The sequence below is a fragment of the Trachypithecus francoisi genome, unplaced genomic scaffold (genome assembly GCF_009764315.1).
Source record: "Trachypithecus francoisi isolate TF-2019V2 unplaced genomic scaffold, Tfra_2.0 Lachesis_group20, whole genome shotgun sequence".
Taxonomy (NCBI): Eukaryota; Metazoa; Chordata; class Mammalia; order Primates; family Cercopithecidae; genus Trachypithecus; species Trachypithecus francoisi.
This window is the reverse complement of record NW_022681466.1, coordinates 44,888,555-44,914,406: the sequence shown is the minus strand read 5'-3', so window position 1 is coordinate 44,914,406 and position 25,852 is coordinate 44,888,555. Positions and strand designations below refer to the sequence as shown.

At 36.8% G+C, this 25,852-nt stretch overlaps 1 protein-coding gene across 1 annotated transcript in view; it reads left to right on the top strand.

Annotated features, from left to right (window-relative positions):
* The window catches only part of EFCAB13 (EF-hand calcium binding domain 13), a 121,381-nt gene that overhangs the window by 11,235 nt on the left and 84,294 nt on the right, over nucleotides 1-25,852 (top strand). The window contains exons 3-8 of the mRNA XM_033184098.1: nucleotides 5,107-5,267; nucleotides 11,948-12,059; nucleotides 14,812-14,942; nucleotides 15,996-16,078; nucleotides 18,781-18,924; nucleotides 21,017-21,091. Coding sequence (XP_033039989.1) covers nucleotides 5,107-5,267; nucleotides 11,948-12,059; nucleotides 14,812-14,942; nucleotides 15,996-16,078; nucleotides 18,781-18,924; nucleotides 21,017-21,091 — 706 coding nt within the window. The remainder of the gene's footprint in view (nucleotides 1-5,106; nucleotides 5,268-11,947; nucleotides 12,060-14,811; nucleotides 14,943-15,995; nucleotides 16,079-18,780; nucleotides 18,925-21,016; nucleotides 21,092-25,852) is intronic.

Sequence of the window (25,852 nt, the reverse complement as noted above, 5' to 3'; positions counted from 1 at the left end):
TCTTTTCTTCTTCTGTGTCAAAAGCTTCTACTCACTCTTTGTTTTCATTCACTTGGCCTTTGGTAACAGGTTTTTCTGTCTTTTTAGATTTCCTACCCCTTTTCCCCCTCTGCTTTCTATTTTGGGTCATTTTTTTCAATCTCTTTAGGAATCTGTTCATCATTTGTAATACATTTCTCATCAAGGCAGCAAATTGAATTGCCTTTTTGAAACAATCTAAAGGTATGCCTTTGTTTTAAGACAAATGATGCAGAGTCTAAAAGTCACTGAACTAGTTCTGCTAATTTCCATCCTGTGGAAATAGAGATTCTCTCTAAACTTCCTTGGTAATCTTTATAAATTGTCTGTGTGATCTTCAGGGTCAACTTTGGGTTCAGAGGCTCAGGACTAATACATCTTTGATGGACTGGATGCTGCCACGTGTCTTAAACAAACAGCCAAATTTCAGGAGAGAATATTTCCAACTGCATTCCTCTTTTTCTAAACATGTTTATTGTCACTAAACTCTTATTTCTTTTTTTTTTTTTTTTGCGGGGGTGGGAAGAGGTGTCTATTTAGAAGCAATATAGTTTCTTCTTCTTTTTTTTAATATAGGCTTTGTTTTTTGTTATTTTTTGTAGAGAAAGATATTTATTTATTTAATATTTTTTATTTCAATAGCTTCAGGGGTACAAGTGGGTTTTGGTTACATGGCTGAATTATACAGTGGTGAAGTCTGGGCTTTTAATGTACCTGTTACCTGAATAGTATACATTGTACCCAACAGGTAGTTTTTCATCCTTCACTTCTCTGCCCCCTCTCTACTTCTGAATCTCTATCACTCTATATGCCTTTTTGGATCCATAGCTTAGCTCCCATTTATAAATGAGAATATGTGGTATTTGTTTTTTTGTTCCTGAGTTACTTCACTTAGGATAATGGCCTCCAGTTTCATCCAAGTTGCTGCAAAAGACATTATTTTGTTCTTTTTTATGGATGAGTAGTATTCCATAGTATATATACCACATTTTCTTTAACCTCTCATCAGTTGATGGACACTTAGGTTGGTTCCATACCTTTGGTATTGTGAATTGTGCTGAGATAAACATATACGTTAGGTGTTTTTTGTTTTTGTCTTTTTCTGATACAATGACTTTTTTTTTCCCTTTGGGTAGATACCCAGTAGTGGGATTGCTGGATTGAATGATAGATCTACCTTTATTTATTTGAGAAATCTCCATACTGTTTTCTGTGGAAATTATACTAATTTACATTCCCACTAGCAGCATATAAATTTTCCCTTTTCATTCCATCTGCACCAACATCTATTGTTTTTTGACTTTGTAATAATGGCCATTCTGGCTGGGGTAAGGTGATATCTCATTGTGGTTTTAATTTGCATTTCTCTGGTGATTGGTGGTGTTGAGCATTTTTCACATATTTGTTGACTGTATATCTTCTTTTGAGAATATCTGTTCATGTTATTTTCCCACTTTTTAATGGGAGTACTTGTGTTTTTTCTGCTGATTTGTTTGAATTCCTTGTAAATTCTATATATTAGTCCTTTGTTGGATTTATAGTGTGCAAATATTTTCTCCCATTCTGTTGGTTGTCTGTTTACTGTGTTGATTATTATTTTTGCCCTAAAATCCTCTGTGCTCTAGCTATTTACTTCTCCTTCCCCCATCTCCTGGAAAACACTGGTTTTTTTACCATCTCCATAGTTTTGCCTTTTCCAGAATGTTGTATAGTTGGAGTTATACAATATGGAACCATTCAGGTCGGGCTTTTTTCACTTAATGTGCATTTAAAGTTTTAAAATGTATTTTCAAGACCTGATAGCTTGTTTCTTTTTAGCACTAAATAATATCCCATTCTCTACATTTAACACAGTTTACTTATTAATTACTGAAGGGCATCTTGATTGCTTTCAAGTTGTGGTGATTATGTGTACAGCTGCTATAAACACCCAATTGTAGGTTTTTATGTGGAAATAAAGTTTCAGCTTGTTTGAGTAAATACCAACAAGTGCAATAGTTGAATTGTATGGTAAAAGTATGTTTAGTTTTGTAAGAAACTGCCAAACTGTATTCCAAAGTGGTCGTACCATTTTGCATTCCCATCAGCAATGATGAGAGTTCTTGCTTCACATCCTTGCCAGCATTTGTTGTTGTCAGTGTTTTGGATTATTGCCATTCTTTTTCCTTAATTGAGTTTTTTATTATTATTTTAAATTGACAAATAATAATTGTGTGTATTTATGGGGCATAATGTAGTATTTTGATCTATGTATACATTATAGAAATATTTAATCTAGCTATTAACATATTCATTACCAACTTATTTTTTTGTGATAAGAACATGAACAATATTTTAGTGATTTCGAAGTATATATTATTTATTAACTATGTTCACCATACAATGCATTAGATCACTAAAAGTTGTTCCTTCAGTCTAACTGAAACTCTGTACCCTTTGATCAATGTCTTCCCATTCCCCATCCCTCTTCCTCCTCCAAACCTCTCCACCCCACAACCTCTGATAACCATCTTTCTACTCCCTATTTCTATGAGAACAACATTTTTAGATTTCACATGTAAGTGAGATCATATAGTGTTTGTCTTTCTGTGCCTGTTATTTTACTTAGCATAATGTCTTCCAGTTCTATTCATGTTATGGTGAATGATAGAGTTTCTTTCTTTTTAAAAGCTATATAGTATTCATTTGTGTATACTCACCACATTTTCTTCATGTATCCATCTGTTGATGGACACTTAGGTTATTTTATATCTTGGTTACTGTGAATAATGCTGAAATGAATATGGGAGTGCAGATATCTCTTCAACATATTAATTTCAATTCCTTTGGATATATACCCAGAAATGGGATTGCTGGATCATATGGTAATTCTGTTTTTAGGTTTTGAGGAACCTCCATACTGTTTTCTAGAATGGCTGTGCTAACATTCATACCAACAGTGTGCAGATGTTCCCTTTTCTCCACATCCCTGCCAACACTTGTTATCCTTTGTCTTTTTGATAATAGCTATTCTAACAGAATATCTAACAGAATAGTGTGAGATGATATCTCATTGTGGTTTTATTTTGTATTTCCCTAATAATTAGTGATATTGAGCATTTTTTTACAAACCTGTAGGCCATTTGTATGTCTTCTTTTGAGAATGTCTGTTCAGATCCTTCACACATTTTTTAATTGGATAGTTTGTTTTCTTGCTTGAGTTGAGTTCCCTATGTAATTTGGGTATAAACCCCTTAACCCCTTAACAGATGTAGGGTTTGCAAATATTTTCTCCCCTTCTGTGGGTTGTTTCTCCCCTGTTGATTGTTTCCCTTGCTGTATAGAAGCTTTTTAGTTTCATATAATCCCATTTTCCATTTTTGCTTTTGTTGCCTGTGCTTATGGAGACTTACCCAACAAATCATTCCCCAGACCAGTGTGGTAGAGCTTTTCCCCTATCTTCTTGTAACTTTACAGTTTTAGGTCTTGTGTTTAAATATTTAATGCATTTTAAGTTTATTTTTGTATATGGTGTGAGATGATGTCCCAATTTCATTTTTCTTCAGGGGATATCCAGTTTTCCCAATGCCATTTATTGAAGAGACTGTTCTTTCCCCATTGTGTGTACTTGGCAACTTTGTTGAAAATCAGCTGAATGTAAATATTTGGAAAATTTCTAGGCTTTCTATCCTGTCCTATTGGTTGGTGTATCTGTTTTTATGCCAGTAACATTCTGTTTTGATTACTATAGCTTTATAATCTGTTTTGAAATTAGGAAGTGTGATGCCTCCAACTTTGTTCTTTTTGCTTAAGATTGCTTTGGCCATATGGGGTGTTTTCTGGTTCCATATGAATTTTAGGATTTTTTGATTTCTGTGAAAAATGACATTGGAATTTTGAGAGAAATTGCATTGAATCTGTAAATAGCATTGGATAGTATGGACATTTAAACAATATTAATTTTTTGAATCCATGAACTTGGGCTATTTTCTAATTTATTTGTGTCTTCTTCAGTTTCTTTTATCGAAGTTTTATGGTTTTTTTGTTAAAATTTCATCATTCTAACAGGTCTATAATGGTGTTTCCTTTTAATTTGCAGTTCCCTAATCCAATTATAATGTTGAGCTTCTTTTCGTGTCATTATTTACCATATTTCTGTACATCTTCTTTAGTGAGGTATTTGTTCAAGTCTTTAGCTCATTTTAAAATTGAGTTTTTTAAAATTATGTTTTAAGAGTTCTTTGTATATTTTGGATAACAGTTATTTATCAGATATGTCTTTTAAAAACATTTTCTCCCAGTCTGTGACTTCTCCTTTCATTGTCTTGATATGGTGTCTTTCACAGAGCAGAAGCTTTTAATTTAAATGAAGTTTAACTTATTGATTATTTCTTTCATGGATCATGGCTTTGGTTTGTATCTAAAATCGAGTTAATTTTTATAATAAAAATACTACTTTGCAAAGAATATGATAAACTTTTGTACCTGCTTGGCAAAGAGTATGATAATCTTTTGTATCTTGATACCTTAAGAGCTAGATCCAGGCCGGGAAAGGTAGCTCATGCCTGTAGTCCTAGCACACTGGGAGGCTGAGGTGGGAGGACTGCTTGAGCTCAGAAGTTTGAGACCAGCCTTGGCAATGTAGAGAGACCTCATCTCTACAAATAACAAAAAAATTAGCCAGGCGTGATGGTGCATATCTGTGGTCTCAGCTTCTCAGGAGGCTGAGGTGGGAGAATTGCTTGAGCCTGGGAGGTCAAGGCTGCAGTGAGCCATGATTGCACTACCGCACTCCACCCTAGGCAACAAAAAGAGACCCTGTCTCAAAAAAAGAAAAATTGCTAGATTAAATAACTGTTAGATATATTAATAAATGATGTTCATTTTATAGCTATATAGTGCACTATGGAAAATTGGAGTTATTTAGAGTATGTACTGAATCTGGAAAAATAATACACTAGTGAGTAAAACCTTTTTCATCAAAATTCTGTTCGGTAGCACTATTTGAGAAAGAATATTGATCTAAAATGAACGATTTGACCCAGAATTTCATATTTAATATGTATGTGCAAAGATGACATGCTTGATTGTAGCTCTTATATTCCACAGGCAGAGGAAAATATTGACTTCTTAGATGATGGCTCTAATTCTTTTGCAACTGACTTGCCATCAGGAACTATTAACCACAAGAAATACATCAAGTTTTCTAAAACAATAGAGAAGAAAATTTCACGGGAAATTAGGAGTTTGAGCCCAGAATATAAAAAAATGTAAGTTAAAAACTCTGAACTTACTTTATTGAATTATTCTTTTGCAAGTTAAGAGTGCCAAAACGTAGCTTATGTGTTCTCATAATGTACCATGTGTATAGGATCATGCATATTTATGGTCATTCTTTCAGTAGCATAATTTTAACTCCCAAATAGCTGTTCTTACATTTTTTTTGACTTCTCTCGCAGCCATGTGGAAGTCTACAGGCTTCCATGTTGTCTAAGTCAGTTCTCACATTGTTTTAAAGAACTACTTGAGACTAGGTAATTTATAAAGAAAAGAGGTTTAATTGCTCATGGTTCTGCAGACTTTACAGGAAGCAAGGCTGAGGAAGCCTCAGGAAACTTAGAATCGTGGTGGAAGGGGAAGGGGGAGCAAGCACACCTTCACAAGGCCAGCAGGAGAGAGAATGAAGGGGGAAGTGCCACATACTTTTAAACAAACAGATCTCATGAGAACTCACTCAGTATCATGAGAACAACAAGTGGGAAATCTGCCCCCATGATCCAGCCACTTCCTACCAGGTCTCTCCCCCAACATTGGGGATTACAATTCAACCTGAGATTTGGGTAGGGACACAGAGTCAAATTGTATCATATGTGGAAGCCTATAAGGAAGCTATAAGCTAACTGGAATCATAGGATTCCAGTTAGAGGAGAACAATTATCCATATGTCTGTTAAGTTTGTCTTAAAGAGAATTTAAGAAGGAAATGGAAGCTTCTTTCCTCTTGGCTTGACTTTGTGCCTTCCATGAAATTAAGATATTTGAATCTTTTTTTTTTAGCTAGAGTCTCACTCTGTCACCCAGGCTGGAGTGCAGTGGTGCAACCATGGCTCACTGCAACCTTCACCTCCTGGGTTCAAGTGATTCTTCTGCCTCAGCCTCCCGAATAGCTGGGACTACAGGTGCACGCCATCACACTCAGCCTTTTTTTTTTTTTTTTTTGAGATGGAATCTCACTCTGTTGCCCAGGCTGGAGTGCAGTGGCACGATCTTGGCTCACTGCAAGCTCCACCTCCCGGGTTCAAGCCATTCTCCTGCTTCAGCCTCCCGAGTAGCTGGGATTACAGGCGACCGCTACCATGCATGGCTAATTTTTTGTATTTTTAGTAGAGATGGGTTTTCACTGTATTAGCCATGATGGTCTTGATCTCCTGACCTTGTGATCCGCCTACCTCGGCCTCCCAAAGTGCTAGGATTACAGGCGTTGAGCCACTGCGCCTGGCCAAGCTATTTGAATCTTTTAGCAGTTCTTTCTTGTATGCTGCATTGCCTGGTTGCCTTTTGTTAGTTATAGAAGTTCTAGCATTTTATATGCATGTAGGAGAAATACTCAATCTGTATTTATTATTATTTATAAAATGACTGAAAAATAAAAAAATACAAAAGCCTCTGGGAAACATTCAGAGCTTATGTCACTTTATCTTTAACTAAATGCTCATCTTACCTGTTGGTGAAACTGGAAATTACCTACACATTATGACTGGAGAGGCACCTAAATAAAAATCTCCTCTACCTTCCAGAAATCTGTATTTCACTTTTATTTAATCTAACGTTTTCACCACTACTCCTGTTTGGTAGATGGCAAAAGATGAAGCAATTATTTCTAGAAGACTACGATAAAACTTGTTACCTAGGAAGAAAAGGAAGGTCGTGGAAGCATCCCTTTATCTTCTTCCATTAGCATTGTTCAAGATAGGTTAGCACTGTGGAAAGCACATGCCTCAAAAGAATGGGGTACAGTGCATGTTTTCCCTTGTAAGTGGGAGCGAAACAATGGGTACACGTGGACATACAGAGTAGAAAATAGACATTGGGACTACAAAAGGGAGGAGGGTTGAGGGTTGAATTTTGTGCTGGGTACACTGAAAGCCTAAACTCACCACAATGCCTATGTGCATGTAAGAAATCTGCACTTGTGCCCTCTAAATATATAAAAATAAAAAAAATAAAAACGGGGTACAGGACAAATGTTTTTACTTATTCATTATGTATACCAAATCATCCTTATTCTATGAAATGTGTGAAACAGCTCATAATTAAAAAATACACTTATACTTTTGTTTACCTAAATAAGGAAACTGAGGCAAAATTAATATAAGTAGAGAGTTTGTTTGGGTCCAGGTTGAGGACTGCAGCCTGGGAAACACTTGGGAGGTACTCTGGAGAACAAAGGAGAGGTTCAAGTTTTTAAAGAAAAAAGGTAACAATCAGGAGATGGGTTGATTACAGAAGTTGTTTTTCAGGAATTCTCACTGGTTTACAGAAATAACATTGATTAGTGATTGGCTATACAGTGCTGAACTGTAACATATGTGTTATGGTATCCAGTGTATGGCATTGTTAGGTTAATATGTGGCTACTTGGTGACAGTCTAGAGTCCACATAGCAGGCAACTTTGAAATAATTGCTTAGCTCAAGGGGATGTGAGACAGTGACTGCTATCTCATTTTAATGTCTCTTTGGGCCTGATAATTTAAAGAGGCCTTACATTCATCAGATTAAAATTTTATTTTCTTTATCATTTTTTGAAAAAAGGTGAAAGATCAAAAGTCATGTAATGGAGTGGAAGTCATGATTATACTAGAAGTAAGAAGGCTCAACTTCAATAAGGATATATGGGGTATATAAAGCACCAGTAAACTGCAAGTTGCAATTCATTAATGGGTCATGAAATCAGTTTAGGAGGTCACTACTAGTTTTTCTTTTTTTTTTTTTTTTCTTTTTTGAGGCAGGAGTTTACTCTGTCACCCTGACTGGAGTGCAGTGGCATGATCGTAGCTCATCGCAGCCTGGACCTCCTGGGCTTAAGAGATTCTCCTGCCTCAGACTCCTGAGTAGCTAGGATTACAGGCATGCACCACCACGCCTGGCTAATTTTTAAATTTTTTGGAGAGGTGGGGTCTCACTATATTGCCCAGGCTGGTCTTGAACTCCTGGCCTGAAGCAGTCCTCCCACTTTGGCTTCCCAAAGTGCTGGGATTACAGGTGAGAGCCACTGCAGCTGGTTTACTACTAGTTTTTTTTTCTTTTTTCAATAAGTTAGAATAGAATTGAAAACATTAGAGTGCTTTTCCCTCCTCCTGTCTCTCTCTTGCTTTCTACTGCACCTCTTCTCTCTGTGTATGTATATTGTACCTCAATAGAAAATGTACTTTTGACTGTAGGTCATAGACAAAATAGTTGAAAGTCCTTGCTTTGAGACTAGAGGACTGCAGAGGGATCTAATCATATGGCAGCTTCAGGGAAGTGAAGAGCAAAGTATGGGGGTTCACAGGGTATGAATTTGGGAGATTGGATTTAAAGGGATAGTGTGTCAAAAAAGCTAGATACTTTTTCTTGGAGAAATAAATCAGAAAAAAAAGAGCAGGGTATGCCGTAAATACATATAATTTTATTTGTCAATTAAAAAATAAATTTAAGAAACACAATAAATACATATAATTTTATCTATCAACTTAAAATAAATAAATAAAATTGGGAAAAAAGGCCAAGGTACTTGTTAAAAAAGGGGAGTGGCATGAATTATATATTTTTTTTTATGTCACAATTTTGCTTAGGGCTGAGTTCACCTGAAGCTCTCGTAGATATAGTCTAGTTAGTCTCTGTCCTGAGGAATTGTTCTTGAAATTTAAGTCTACCCTGGATTACTTGAAGCACACGTAAGAGTATGTGTCTTCTCTTCTAAAATTTAATTCAAATGTAATTCATAATTACATTTTATCTTATTGTTGTATAGTTTATGGCAGTGGTCTCCAGCCTTTTTGGCACTAGGGACCGGTTTCATGGAAGATATTTTTTCCACAGACAAGGGGATGGGGAGGAGGCAGGGGTGGTTTCTGGATGAAACTGTTCTACCTCAGAAGATCATCAGGCATTAGATTCTCATAAGGAGGCACAACCTAGATCCCTTGCATGCACAGTTCACAATAGGGTTTGTGCCCCTATGAGAACCTAATGCCGCCGCTAATCTGACAGGAGGTGGAGCTCAGGTGGTAATGCTTCCTCTCCAGCCACTTACCTCCTACTGTGTGGACCAGTTTTGGTTCACAGCCCAGAGGTTGGGGAACCCTGGTTTATGGAATGTTTGTGTTATGAAAGGTCTTGAGATCGCACTACTGTGCTTTTAGCCTGGGCGACAGAACAAGACTCTGTCTCAAAAAAAAAAAAAAAAGGGTTTTTGACCGTCCAATTAAGAGGAAAAAGGAGAAATAAGAGAAACAATAAGAAAGAAGAATATTGATTAAAAAGAAGTTCAGCTTCTAATGCCCAAACTTTAGTCTTGAAATACCATTTCTTATTAAAAGGCTCTTTAGAGAAATGCTGATTGCATATCTGTGAAAGGAAATGTACAGTAAGCCTGGAACATCTTGTCTTCCGGAGATAAGGAAACTATTAATAAAGAAGACTGCTACCAGGGAATCATCAGAAGGACTCAAGAGCCTGCTTGAAGAGGCTGCCACCTTTTCCTATAAAAGATGAGAAAATTGGAACATTAATAATTATAATAATTTCAGGGAATTAAACTGCATCAAATACATTTAAGTCTATGTGTTCAAAATGGTATAAAATTATTTTGTCATTTTTAGAGGTTACAAGTGAGCCAAGTCTTTGTTATGAAAAGCGGTAAAAAAAGGAAAACAATAGAGCAATTATCTTGCCTTTCTTTCTTCTTCTTTTTTTAAATCAGTTGAATCTCTCTGTATCTTGCCATTCTATATGAAACTGTACCCCTGGGCAACCAAATAGTACATGAGAGAAAGTTTCTATTTGTAGACGTATTCTAGTAGCCAGGCATGGTGGTATGTGCCTCTAGTTCAGTACTCAGGAGGCTGAGGTGGGACAATCACTTGAGCCTGGGAGTTTGAAACTGTAGTATGCACTATAATCACACCTGTGGATAGTCACTGCACTCCAGTCTGGGCAACTTAGCAAGATCCCATCTCTACACAGAGAAAAAAGAAATATTCTAACTAATGATTGAAGGAATGATGGATTTATAATATAATCACTTTGCAGTCTCTCATGATTTTTAATTTTTATTTTTATTTATTTATTTTTGAGACAGAGTCTTGCCCTGTCACCCAGGCTGGAGTGCAGTGGTGCAATCTTGGCTCGCAACCTCTGCCTCCCAGGTTCAAGCAATTCTCTTGCCTCAGCCTCCTGAGTAGCTAGAACTACAGCCATGCACCACCACACCTGGCTAATTTTTGTATTATTATTATTATTATTTTTTTTTTTTTTTTGAGGCGGAGTCTCGCTCTGTCGCCCGGACTGGAGTGCAGTGGCCAGATCTCAGCTCACTGCAAGCTCCGTCTCCTGGGTTTACGCCATTCTCCTGCCTCAGCCTCCCGAGTAGCTGGGACAACAGGCGCCCGCCACCTCGCCCGGCTAGTTTTTGTATTTTTAGTAGAGACGGGGTTTCACCGTGTTAGCCAGGATGGTCTCGATCTCCTGACCTCGTGATCCGCCCGTCTTGGCCTCCCAAAGTGCTGGGATTACAGGCTTGAGCCACTGCACCCGGCCTATTATTATTTTTTTGTAGAGACAGGGTTTCACCATATTGTCCAGGCTAGTCTCAAACTCCCGACCTCAGGTGATTTGCCCACCTTGGCTTCCCAAAGTGCTGGGATTACAGGCGTGAGCCACCATGCCCAGCCAGTCCCTCATGATTTACTAGATCTAGTTATTATTTATAAGTAGCTGCTAATACCACAAATAGCCAAATGGACATTATGTGCTTCCTGATGGAATAACATCACCACCTAGAGAGTGGTTTTGCATCTCCCTCGACTATTGAACGTTAATATGTTCAAGCGTCTAGAATCCTACAACCATGGTGATACAATCAGCAAAATCCTGACTGTGGAAAATCTACAGGACAAATGACCTAGTAATAATAATTATAATGATAGTAAAAGGTATAGAAGGAGAACTTATAGATGAAAAGAAGTTAAAAAGACATTTCAGTCAACTGTGATGCTGGGATTTTATTGAGTCCTGATGCAAAATGTTAAGAAGTTTTATGAAATTTACAAGACAACTGGAAATGTGAATGCTGCCTGTATATTTGATGATATTAAGAAATTGTTAATTTTTAGCTGTCATATGGTGTTTTTTTTTTCGTTTTGTTTTGTTTTTGAGATGGAGTCGTGCTGTGTCACCCAGGTTGGAGTGCAGTGACTCGATCTCAGCTCACTTCCCAGGTTCAAGCGATTCTTGTGCCTCAGCCTCCTGAGTAGCTGGGACTATAGGCGTGTGTCACCATGTCAAATTTTTTTGGTATTTTTAGTAGAGATGGGGTTTCATCATGTTGGCTAGGCTGGTCTTAAACTTCTGACCTCAAGCAATCTGTCCAGCTTGGCCTCCCAGAGTGCTGGGATTACAGGTGTGCGCCACCGCACCCAGCCCAATCTCTACAAAAAAAGACACCTTGTAGAGATTTCTGTTAAAATCTTTACAGATGAAATAATATACTGTGATTTATTTCAAAAATAATAAGGGATGGGAACACAGGGATGGGATATAGATGGAATGGGATTGGCCACTGTTGAAACTGGGTGATGGGATTCTGTATATTTTTGTATATGTTAGAAAATTTCCATAATTAAAATTTGAAAAGAATAAGAAAAAGCAAAAAGAAATTCAAGAGTGATTCCAATTTCTGTGTCATTTAGATTTGAAACGTCAGTATTTCTTTGTGGAGAAGAAAAGTACTCTGATTTTTTAGTACAAAAAAAAGGTGGGAGAAAGAGTTTACAAGTACAACAGCACAGTAAAATAACTGAGGTAAATAAAGATTTGGAAATTTTTCTTTTACCTTCAAGTGTTTTCCTTAGCCCTCAAACATTCCCTTATATTTTTTAGTCCAAGTGTTGAAATGTCACAGTCTTAAATATTACTACCTACTCTTGCTCCTCCTCTTCTCTTCTTCATTCTCCTTTTCCTTCTTCTTAAAAAAAAAAAAAAAAATAGAACAAGGAATCTTTCAGGAGCTTATGAAAAATTTGCCTTTTTTTCTATTAAACTTATTTTTTTTTGTCTTTTTTACTGTGCTCTCTCCTAACATTTCTGCTTTTTTAACAGGAACACTAGGTGTTCTTTTTTTTTTTTTTGAGACGGAGTCTCACTCTGTCACCCAGGCTGGAGTACAGTGGCATGATATCCGCTCACTGCAAGCTCTGCCGCCTCCCGGGTTCAAGCCATTCTCCTGCCTCAGCCTCCGGAGAAGCTGGGATTACAGGCGCCCGCCACCACCCCCAGCTAATTTTTTGTATTTTTAGTAGAGACGGGGTTTCACCGTGTTTGCCAGGATGGTCTCGATTTCCTGAGCTTGTGATCTGCCCGCCTCGGCCTCCCAAAGTGCTGGGATTACAGGCGTGAGCCACTGCACCCAGCCAACCCTAGGTGTTCTTTGGTTTGTGGCAATGTAACTCCAATCTCTGCCTCCATCTTCCCATGAGTCTTCACATGGCCTTTTTTCCTGTGTCTGTATCTCATCTCCTTCCTTTCTCTTACAAGCACGCCTGTCATTGTATATTTCATTTCAAGATCTTAACTTTATTACGTCTGCAAAGACATTTTCTCCAAATAAGGTGATATTCACAGTTTCAGATATTAGAACATGGAATATCTTTTTGTGTTGTCACTCACTATGATATACTTAGAGGTGTATTTCCTTTTCTCCCCTCTGTCTTAGTATTTGCTGTGCTTCTTAAATCTGAGAATGCATGCCTTTCTTCAGTTCTGGAAAATTCTAATATATTTATCTTTTAGAATATTTCCCCTCTTTCAATCTCTTTACTGTCCCTTTGTATCTTCTATTAGATGTGTATTAGATTTTGTCATCCTGTTTTCTATATTCTTTAACATTGCTTCATATTTTTCATCTATTCTGTCTCTCGATTTTGTTCTTGGTAATTTCTCCCCATCTTTCTAGTTCACTTATTCTTTATCTAGCTGAATCTAATCTACAGTTTAACCTTTCCTTTGGGATTTTAATTTCAGTGATTCTATTTTTTACCTCCAGAAATTTTATTTGATCGTTCTTTTTTTTTTTTTTTTTTGAGATGGAGTCTTGCTCTGTCGCCCAGGCTGGAGTGCAGTGGCCGGATCTCAGCTCACTATAAGCTCCGACTCGCGGGTTTATGCCGTTTTCCTGCCTCAGCCTCCCGAGTAGCTGGGACTACAAGCGCCCGCCACGTCGCCCGGCTAGTTTTTTGTATTTTTTAGTAGAGACGGGGTTTCAACGGGTTAGCCAGGATGGTCTCAATCTCCGGACCTCGTGATCCACCCGTCTTGGCCTCCCAAAGTGCTGGGATTACAGGCTTGAGCCACCGCGCCCGGCCTGATGGTTCTTAAAATATGCCGTGTGTCATGTTTTTTGCTCATATTCTATAGTTATTTCAAGATTGGTATCTGATCAATTCACTATATGAAATTTTGGGGGATCTAAATGTTGTGTTTGTTGTTTTGTCTGATTCTCACTCATGTTAACTTGTTCTTTGGGTGTTATATATATTTCGTACATTCTTTCATATATAGTTGATCTAAATCTGTGGAAATTTTCAATTTGCCCTTCTTCAAGAGAATTTTTAAAAAGATAATTTGCTTTTGCCTTTGCCATGCGCTTCAGAAGTGTTACAAATCAGAGGTCATTTTAAATGAAGTTTTTGGTTTCTGTTTCCCTGGCCCATATATTTGGTGTAGATTTGACTTCCAAACTGATGTATGTAGAGTTATGATTATGACTAATCAGGAGGAATAGTCTTTCTTTTTTTCCAACCTGGAGCTGGGATGGAGACATGTTTTAATCATACTTTTTCATTAGGGGATAAGTTTTTTCCTTCCCCACTCTTGCTGAAAACATTGTCTTTTGAAGATATTGGTCCTGTATGGCATCTCAGTACCAATTCCTGTCAATCTTGTGTAATGTGAGAGTCTTTTTTCCATATCTTGCATGGTCATTAAAACTCTGTTCTCAGGGTTCCATGTAAAATTGAAGACACCTATAATTAGAATTCTCATTTTTCTAAAGTGCTACTTTCCTCTCCACCTAGCTGCTTGCCTTTTTGGGATCGTGTTTATACATGCAATCTTAAGTGGATAATTTGCTCAATGATAGAGATAATCAAAAACAAAATTACCTGTATCATTTGAATAACTGTGTTGATTCTCCACATTGCACTGAAGTCAAAGCCTTTATATGTACCCTAGAGTCTGGTGGCTGAGTCTTCTTGTTCTCTCTATACCATAGGTTTTCCCTGCTTTGTAAAATCCATTACTATATATTGACCAACTATTAATGACATGATTAAGTGCATACTTAAGAAAACCATGGTTTTGCAAAAGAACATTGTATAGTTTATTTAAATTTTACTTTATATTACATGTAATTTAATTACAAAAGGCAATTTTACACCAGAAGCATAATTAATGAGGAGCCAAGGTATGATTAATTATCTTTTAAGAGTTTTATCATCCAAGAATGCTGAATTACCAGTGTGACCTCAGGCACCAACATACTTGCATTTGGCTCTAGATTATCCCTCCTTTTCTGAAGCTGTCAAAGGAGAAGGTGACTAGGAAAGAAAACTCTTTATGCAAGTTGCCGAATCAGTACAGCGTTCACAAGACTTCATCACCTCCTTGTACATCTTCCGCAATTACTCGGTATTTAAATCCTTTTACTCTGTTTCTTGAAGGTTGGGTTCAGACTTGTGTGTTTCTTTCCAGAATCATTTATCCCTTCCACATAAAGAATATCAAGTAGCTTATGCTAACTATGCTCTTAGGATTGTGTAGAGATAAGAGCACTGTATATGGAATTGGAAGACTTAGATTTGAGTCCTGATTGACCTCACATGCTTAGACTTTTGTAAAATTTACATCTCTGGGCATCACTTTCCACATCTGTATAAGGATCTTGTACTAAATGGACTCTTAAGATGTCTTCCGGCCGGGCGCGGTGGCTCAAGCCTGTAATCCCAGCACTTTGGGAGGCCGAGGCGGGCGGATCACAAGGTCAGGAGATCGAGACCATCCTGGCTAACACGGTGAAACCCCGTCTCTACTAAAAAATACAAAAAACTAGCCGGGCGAGGTGGCGGGCGCCTGTAGTCCCAGCTACTCGGGAGGCTGAGGCAGGAGAATGGTGTGAACCCGGGAGGCGGAGCTTGCAGTGAGCTGAGATCTGGCCACTGCACTCCAGCTTGGGTGACAGAGCGAGACTCCATCTCAAAAAAAAAAAAAAAAAAAAAAAAAAAAAAAAAAAAAAGATGTCTTCCAACACTAACATTATATGATTCCAGTTATTTACATGTTGCAGTATTAGATAAATCATCTTTTCCAGACATTTTACTGATAGGTGATGGAATCTGAGATTCTTTGGCTGTTTAAAGATGTTCTTGTTTGCTTTATTACAATAACTTCCTTAAAAATTTGCTGTGACTCGTATTAAGAATAGGAAAAATTGGACCACAGTCAAAGGATAGTGGGTCATGGGCACTATTTACAGACTAGGGTAAATTCTGCTTTATAGAAAAATATCTCAAAAAGAAATAAGGTGGGACTTCTGACGTGAAGAATACGGAATTTTCCTTGACTTGGACAGTTCTTCAAGAAAGGTTCTTATGAATCTCAGACTATTGGTAGGTTTGCTAATATTTTTAAATGGAATTTGCATATTTTCATTGCCACTTTCTAATATGACTGTTTCTTTGACAGGGAAAAGGAAATGCTGTCTAACCTCTACATGACATTATATGATGAAGTAACCCATGGATATTTACACTCACAAGAATTAAGTGGTAATAAGAGGTTCTAAAATTTCTTGAATACATTTCCTGATTATGTGCTTTTTAGGAATTGTTTCAGCAGTTAGTGCCTCTTCATCTACTTCTAATGGCTTATGGTGTCAACTGGTAATACATGATGTGCAAATGCTGCAGGCTGTGAGGAAGCAAAAGTAGATCGTTTAATCCATAAATATCTTTGGTTGTATTGGTTAAGATAGGTAAAATATAATATGTAGCTTATACTAGTTCAAGTGTATTTTTTGGAAAAATGTCTGCATATTACATCATGGATAAATTAGTAAGTGCTGGAGTCACTGATATCACTGGAATTTAGTCTTTGGTATCTTAAGGCTTAAACTACCCTTCACGCTTTCATGACACTGACCTCTCCCATATCTTGGGCTTCTCCTTTATACCTATGGAATAATTTCGCATAGTTTTTCTTTTACCTTAACTCTGGTTGTCATATTGTGTATCTTAGTGTCCAAATGGGTGACTCATACTGCTGTAGCTTCACACTTTCAAAACCAATTATTTTACCTTGATTCCCCTGACCAACACTGATGGCCACAAATTGCACATTGTCATTATGTGAAAATCTCAGACTTTAATGTCTTATTCTTCACTCACAATCTCTTATGCTTCCAGCTCTTTTTATTTAGAATTTTATTTCCTTGACCTCTCCATTTGGTGCCACTATGATTGTATGATTTCCAACCTCAGCTGCCCTTAGCACCAGTTGGTATTCCCTTTAAGTTTTGGTGTGATCTCTCCTGTTTCCTTTGGTACCTATTCCAAACCTTCACTACTCTCCTCAAATACTCAATTATGTCATCTATCCAACTTTAAACATTTAAAAATGTTTTACTCAATTAAAATAAAATTAAAACTTGCTAGTCTGAAATCTATGAAACTTAATCTTTTCTGCCCTGTTTCTTTTGAAAAAAATTTTATTGTGGTAAGAATATTTAACATGAGATCTACCCTCTTAACAGATTTTAAAAATGTAGGTTATTCTTATCTATAGGCATAATATTGTACAGTATTTCTATAGAACTTATTCATCTTATGTAACTGAAATTTTGTACTCACCGATTAGCAACTCACTATTTCCTCATACCCCCTGTTCCTGGCAACTGCAATTCTACTCTTTGTTCCATAGGTTTGACTATTTTAGATGCTTTATATAATTGGAATTCTGTAGTAATTGTCCTCCTTTAACTGGCTTATTTCACTTAGCATAATGTCCTTCAGATTCGTTCATGTTATTACATATGACAGGATTTTCTTCTTTTTAAAGGCTGAATGATATTCTATTATATGTATATAATATACTTTTTTCCCCCTTATTTATCTGACATTTAGGTTGTTTCCACAGATATTTAGATTGTTTTCCATAGGCTGGCTATTGTGAAGAGTACTGCAGTGAACAGGGGAGTATTACTGTCTCTTCAAAATCCTGATTTTAATTCTTTTGGCTAAATATCCAGAAGTGGGATTACTGGATCATGTGGCTTTGCTTTTTCGTAGAGAGTCAGTAAAGGCTTTTGGGAAGCTTCCTAAACTCCTTGATACTCCTACCTACAAACAACATTCATATCCTTTCATCTTGTCTCATTGGAAAAGGTGCCCTTTCACCAGACTAATCCTTTCATTTCTTGATTTTCTTCTGCTTTCTCAAGGTCTATGCTTTGCTAATTTTTACTCAGTATTTTTCAGAAAAGCTTTTTGAAGGAGTTGTTTTCATTAGTTGCTGAATTTTCTCACTTCCCATTTCATGGAAATCTGGCTTCCACCTCCAAAATTCTACTAACACTTATTAAAGTCATTATTATCAACTCTTTAGTCATTATTTTGTATTTATCACTGTCAGGGCTGGGTGAGGTGGCTCATGTCTGTATTCCCAGCACTCTCAGAAGGCCAATGTTGGAGGATCATTTGAGACCAGGAGTTCAAGACCAGCCTGAGCAATATAGTGAGATTCCGTCTCTACAAAAAATCATAAAAACAAAAAATTAGTTGGGCATGTTGGCACACAGCTGTAGTCCTAGCTACTGGAGAGGCTGAGGTGGGAGGATTGTTTAAGCCCAGGATTTCGAGACAGGAGTTTGAGACTGCAGTGAGCCATGATTGCACTACTGCATTCCAGCCTGGGCAGCAGAGAAACTCTGGCTCTAAAAAGACAAACAAAAACAGCACTATCATCGATTGCCTCTTTTCTGAAAATAAAGTATAGTATCCACTGAACCAAAAAATTCAGTTCAATAGACTTTTTTTTGAGAATTTCTTCTTAATTAGGCACTGGAAACAGAAGAATGAAAAATCTTGCTTCGTAGAAGCTGACAGTTTAGTGAGGGATATTGACATGCAAGCAATCATAATACCAAGGGCTTTGACTGAGATACATAGTAAGTGCTATGGGAACACAGAGGAAAAATTTACTATTCCCAGGGCAAGTTGTAGAAGCCTTTGCCTATATGCCCTTGTGCAACTTTTGTGACAGTTTCTGAAAGTTCTTTAGGAAACAGGTTGAAAGATTTGAATATTAAAAGATTGAAGAGGGTGGGGTAAAATGAAAGAAGTTTGAAAGTCTGAAAATACAGATTTGCTCCCCTTTCTTTTAGTGATTATTATTTTTTTGAAAGATAGTTGGGGGAATAAGGATAATTATTCTTTTTGATTAATTAACTAACTGTTTTGTTATGTCTGTACAGCACTTCATAAAGCCTGTAAAATTTTTAGTAAAATTCGAAGTGGTAAGATTTATGTGAATGATCTTCCAGTGATCCTTGGCATCTTGAGAATTTCTATAAGTGATTTAGAAATGCGACAGGCACTAAAGACTGTTGATATTGATGGTAAGTTTTATCTTTTCAGTATTAGTTTAAGGGTCTGCAATCATAAATATGTTTGTCAGATTAATTACAAATGATAGGAAAGCTAAACCTTAAAATGTATTATAAAAACATCATTTTTGGTCATATTATATGTTATGAAACATTTTTATATGTTACAAGAACATTACTTACAATAATGATATTGAAAATTGGCCTCAGGTTTATATAATTGGTTTGATTACTAGACTGGATTATGACTTATTCTCATTATTGTTCCATGCATGGTCTAATCTTATTTAGTTATGTAATTTAAATAATGTAATAAGTACTTGACCCAACCACCCAAAATAAAAAGTAGGACCTTGTCAATAATTTACATCTAACCATAAACTTTACTAAGCAACCTATTATTCTGTTTTCCCCAACCTGAGGTAAGAATTATCTTGAATCCTATATTCATTATTCTCTTATTTTTCTGTTTAAATAGTATTATTGTTATGGATAGGTATTTTTGTAAAATAGTTCAAAAATTTTAGTTGTTTAAAAAACTTTAGTAAAAAGTTTTTCATGCTGTATATAATCTTGTTTTTTTCACTTAATATTATATGACTAAGATTTATTCATATTGTTGTAAATGTGACTAAGATTTATTCATATTGTTGTATACTGCTTTTTTTTATACGCCTGCCATCCTCAAATTGATCAGCCTTTAAAAATTATGGTTGTTCTAATAGATATATGGTTATTATCTGATTGTGGTTTTAATTTGCATCTCCTGAATGATTAAATAATGTTGAATATCTTTTCATGTGCTCATTTGCCATTTGTATATTTTTTGCCCATTGAAAAATTGTGTTCTTATTATTGTATTTTGAGATTATTTATATATTCTGAATATAAGTCTTTTACTGGATATGTGATTCATAGATATTTTTTTCCATTCTGTGGCTTGTCTTTTTATTCTCTTAAGAATGTTTTTAGAAAAGGAAAAGTTCATACTTTTTTTTTTTTTTTTTTTTTTTTGAGGCGGAGTCTCGCTCTGTCGCCCGGGCTGGAGTGCAGTGGCCGGATCTCAGCTCACTGCAAGCTCCGCCTCCCGGGTTTACGCCATTCTCCTGCCTCAGCCTCCCGAGTAGCTGGGACTACAGGCGCCGCCACCTCGCCCGGCTAGTTTTTGTATTTTTAGTAGAGACGAGGTTTCACTGTGTTAGGCAGGATGGTCTTGATCTCCTGACCTCGTGATCCGCCCGTCTCGGCCTCCCAAAGTGCTGGGATTACAGGCTTGAGCCACCGCGCCCGGCCAAAAGTTCATACTTTTGATGAAGTCCAGTCTACAATTTTTCTTTTATGAATTGCTTTTGATATCTTATCTGAAAGATCTTTGCCATCCCAAAGTCACAACAACATTAGAAAACAAGTCAAAGTAGTTCATTAAAATTTGGACAGATGTTTCACTGTTTTTGAAAGAAAGGAGAACCCACTCTCAAGTTGTTATACTGAAGAAGTGGAGATAGACAACTTGACAGACTTTTCAGTGCTGGAGAAAGTGCTTCTGTGGTATGGAAGTGAGAACAACCAAGCCTTGTCATTTCCTCTGCACACTATTGGAAGCACTTAAGTATTCCTCTGTAGGCTATTTCTGCTCAGATGACATTAAATTGAAATATAGATTTATACTTGTTTTCTTCATGACATAGATAACATCACTGATGTAAATAAACCCTGTCAAAGTTGGGCTCATTTGCTTCATGACAGGAGAAAATGAATTCATAGTTATTTAACTTGAAGAATCTTGAAGAACTACAAATATAAAAATTAGTCTTGAGCAAAGAGCACTGCTGTATCTACAGTACTAGTCCCATAGCATTCTTATTACTGCTGGAACGCTATTTACTACCTAATTACAATATGTACATTTTTTTCTGGTAAATATTCTTTTTACATTCTATATATGTCTACTGCTCTGTGTATAGATAATAGTATTCTAATGTCATTAGTTAATTCTATTTACATTTTTAGTTGCGATTTTTATCTTATGTTCTTAGGGAGTTTGCTAATAATGTTTGCTGATGGAGTTTTTTTTTTCCCTTCTGTTTTGGAATCATTTTTATAGTTAATGGAATGCTGGATTTTTCAAGTTTCCTTAAAGCTGTGGCTGATGTTTCTTATTTGGTCTCTCAGAATCCAGGTAAAAAAGACTTCTTCAAAAGTATAGAAGAGAATAATTTTGTAACTGATTTTGGGGTTGGGAAGGGTGGTATTTAATATATGAATTAATTTATATTTTACAGAATCTCCCACTAGCGTAGGCTGAGAAAAATTAGGTGTGAATTTTGTCATAAAAGGCATTACAAAACCTGGCTCAAACTGCCCCAATATTCTAATATTCTATCTCTAATCTCTAGTTTTTCCTTCACATTAACTGCTAGACTAATTCTCTTAAAATACTCTTTTCACCATGTTATCTTCCTGCCCAAGAATTTGGATGCTCTTCCTATTATCAAATGAGTCTAGGCCAAACTCTTATGCTTAGCCTCTTCATCCCTTCATAATTTTGTTCACCACTCTTCCCTTTATCACAGTACCTTTCCCAGGCAAGAACCCCATACTCCGATTAGTCATAAATCTTCATACATGCCAACATAATTCTTACTCCCATGCCTTTGTTTGTGTGCGTGTTTTTTTTTCTGTTGAAATCTCACATCCGTTTTCTTCTTCATCCTTAACAGTACTTTCTTCCTTTTGCCAGAAATCTGTTTGTATCTATTCCTAAAAATTTCAGATACTTATGGGTCTCTTAATAACCTTTAGTTTACATTACCTATACATTATAAATAAAGTGGTTGGAAAGGGTATTCATATTAATGGTAGAAACAGTACCTCCAAAAACACGAAATCTGTGGTATTCATGACCTGATGTTAGCAATTCTTCTATTTCTCCATTAAGTGATATCAAGTTCTTATGCTCGGTCCTTGGAATTATATATTTTTATTTTTTATTTGTATAAATTTAAGGGGTGCAAATGCAGTTTTGTTACATAGATATATTGCATCCTGGTAAAGTCTGGCTTTTAGTGTAACCATTATCTGAATAGTTATACATTGTACTTATTAAGTAATTTTTCATCCTTCACCCCCTTCCCACACTTCCAAGTCTCCAGTAACTATTATTTCACGCTCTATGTCCATGTGTACACATTTGGCTCCCACCTATACATTTGGCTCCTACCTATAAATGGCTTTCATTATCTCAAGTGAAACAACTCAGAAACAGAAAGTCAGATAGATAATAGTTTCATCCATGTTGCTGTAAAATATATTATTTCATTCTCTTTTTATGGCTGACTAGTATTCCACTGTGTGTGTGTGTGTGTGTGTGTGTGTGTGTTTGTGTGTGTGTGTACCACATTTTCTTTACCCAGTCATCCATTTATGGACACTTAGGTTCATTTTATATCTTTGCTATTGTGGATTGTGCTGTGATAAACATATGAGTGCAGGTATCTTTCTGAGATAATGGTTTCTTTTCCTTTGGGTGTATATACCTAGTAGTGGAATTGTTGGATCATACAGTAGTTCTATTTTTAGTTCTTTGAGAAATCTCCACACTACTTTCCATTTTTTCATAATGCTCATTTGGCCATTTGTATGTCTTCTTTTGAAAAATGTCTATTCATGTCATTTGCCCACTTTTTAACAGGATTTTTTGTTGTTTTTGTTGTCGTTGATCTGTTTGAGTTCTTTGTAAATTCTGGATATCAGTCCCTTGTTGGATGCACAGTTTGCAAATATTTTCTCTATTCTTCAAGTTGTCTGTTCATTCTGTTGATTATTTATTTTGCTGTGCAGAAGCTTTTTAGTTTAGTCGTCTTATTTGCCTTTTTTTGTTGTTGTTGCTTGTGCTTTCGAATTCTTAGTCATGAATTCTTTGCCTAGACCAATGTCAGTAAGAGTTTTCCTTAGGTTTTCATCTAGTATTCTTTTTTTTTTTTTTTTTTTTTTGCAGATGGACTCTCGCTCTGTCGCCCAGGCTGGAGTGCAGTGGCCTGATCTTGGCTCACTGCAAGCTCCGCCTCCTGGGTTCACACCATTGTCTTGCCTCAGCCTCCCAAGTAGCTGGGACTATAGGCGCCCGCCACCACGCCTGGCTAATTTTTTTATATTTTTAGTTGAGACGGGGTTTCACCGTGTTAGCCAGAATGGTCTGATCTCCTGACCTCATGATCCGCCTGCCTCAGCCTCCCAAAGTGCTGGGATTACAAGCGTGAGCCACCGCGCCTGGCCTCATCTAGTATTCTTAAAGCTTCGAGTATTACATTTAAGTTTAGAACCATCTTGAGTTGATTTTGTATATGGTAGGAGATAGGGGTCTAGTTTCATTCTTATGCGAATGGCAGTCCAATTTTCCCTTTACCATTTATTGAAAAGAGTGTCCTTTCACCAGTGTATGTTTTTGTCAACGATGTCAAAGATCAGGTGGTTATAGATATGAAAGTTCATTTCTGGGTTCTCTTTTCTGTTCCACCAATATATGTGTCTACTTTTATAGCAGTACCACGCTGTTTTGGTTACTATTACAATATAATTTGATATATTACCGTATAATGTGATGTCTCCAGCTTTGTTCTTTTGCTTAGGATTACTTTGACTATTTGGGGTCCTTTAGTTCCACGTAAAATTTAAGATTATATTTTCTATTTCGTGAAAAATGACATTGGTATTTTGATAGAGATTGCACTGAATCTGTAGATTGCTTTGGGCAGTATGGTCATTTTAACAATATTAATTTTCTGATCCATGAGCATGGGATGTTTTCCCATTTGTTTGTGTTCTCTATAGTTTATTTCATCACTGTTTTCTAGTTTTCCTTGTAGAGATCTTTCACCTCTTTGGTTAAATGTATTCCTAGGTACTTTGGTTTTTGTAGCTAAGCTAAATGGTATTGCCTTCTTGATTGGTTCTCAGCTTGATACTAGGGTATAGAAATGCCACCGATTTTATCTACTTAAACATTACCAAATTTGTTTATCAAATCTAAGGGTTTTTTTTTTTTGGGAGGCGTTTTTAGGGTTTTCTCAGTATAAGATTATATCATCAGCAAACAGACATAATTTGACTTCTTCTTTTCCAACTTGGATGCTTCTTGTTTTTTTTTCTCTTGCCTGATTGCTCTGGGTAGGGCTTCCAGTAATATATTGAATAGGAGTGGTGAATTGTTTTGTTTCAGTTCTTAGGGGGAATGCTTTAAACATTTCCCCATTCACAATTGCTTCAAAGAGAATAAAATACCTAGGAATCCAGCTTACAAGGGATGTAAAGGACCTCTTCAAGGAGAACTACAAACCACTGCTCAGTGAAATCAAAGAGGACACAAACAAATGGAAGAACATACCATGCTCATGGATAGGAAGAATCAATATCGTGAAAATGGCCATACTGCCCAAGGTGATTTATAGATTCAATGCCATCCCCATCAAGCTACCAATGAGTTTCTTCACAGAATTGGAAAAAACTGCTTTAAAGTTCATATGGAACCAAAAAAGAGCCCGCATTGCCAAGACAATCCTAGGTCAAAAGGACAAAGCTGGAGGCGTCACGCTACCTGACTTCAAACTATACTACAAGGCTACAGTAACCAAAACAGCATGGTACTGGTACCACAACAGAGAAATAGACCAGTGGAACAGAACAGAGTCCTCAGAAATAATACCACACATCTACAGCCATCTGATCTTTGACAAACCTGACAAAAACAAGAAATGGGGAAAGGATTCCCTATTTAATAAATGGTGCTGGGAAAATTGGCTAGCCACAAGTAGAAAGCTGAAACTGGATCCTTTCCTTACCCCTTATACGAAAATAATTCAAGATGGATTAGAGACTTAAATGTTAGACCTAATACCATAAAAACCCTAGAAGAAAATCTAGGTAGTACCATTCAGGACATAGGCATGGGCAAGGACTTCATGTCTAAAACACCAAAAGCAACGGCAGCAAAAGCCAAAATTGACAAATGGGATCTCATTAAACTAAAGAGCTTTTGCACAGCAAAAGAAACTACCATCAGAGTGAACAGGCAACCTACAGAATGGGAGAAAATTTTTGCAACCTACTCATCTGACAAAGGGCTAATATCCAGAATCTACAAAGAACTCAAACAAATATACAAGAAAAAAACAAACAACCCCATCAAAAAGTGGGCAAAGGATATGAACAGACATTTCTCAAAAGAAGACATCCATACAGCCAACAGACACATGAAAAAATGCTCGTCATCACTCGCCATCAGAGAAATGCAAATCAAAACCACAATGAGATACCATCTCACACCAGTTAGAATGGCAATCATTAAGAAGTCAGGAAACAATAGATGTTGGAGAGGATGTGGAGAAATAGGAACACTTTTACACTGTTGGTGGGTAAACTAGTTCAACCATTATGGAAAACAGTATGGCGATTCCTCAAGGATCTAGAACTAGATGTACCATATGACCCAGCCATCCCACTACTGGGTATATACCCAAAGGATTATAAATTACTCTACTACAAAGACACATGCACACGTATGTTTATTGCGGCACTATTCACAATAGCAAAGACTTGGAATCAACCCAAATGTCCGTCTGTGACAGACTGGATTAAGAAAATGTGGCACATATACACCATGGAATACTATGCAGCCATCAAAAAGGATGAGTTTGCGTCCTTTGTAGGGACATGGATGCAGCTGGAAACCATCATTCTTAGCAAACTATCACAAGAAGAGAAAACCAAACACCGCATGTTCTCACTCATAGGTGGGAACTGAACAATGAGATCACTTGGACTCGGGAAGGGGAACATCACACACTGGGGCCTATCATGGGGAGGGGGGAGGAGGGAGGGATTGCATTGGGGAGTTATACATGATATAAACGTTATGCACATGTACCCTAGAACTTAAAGTATA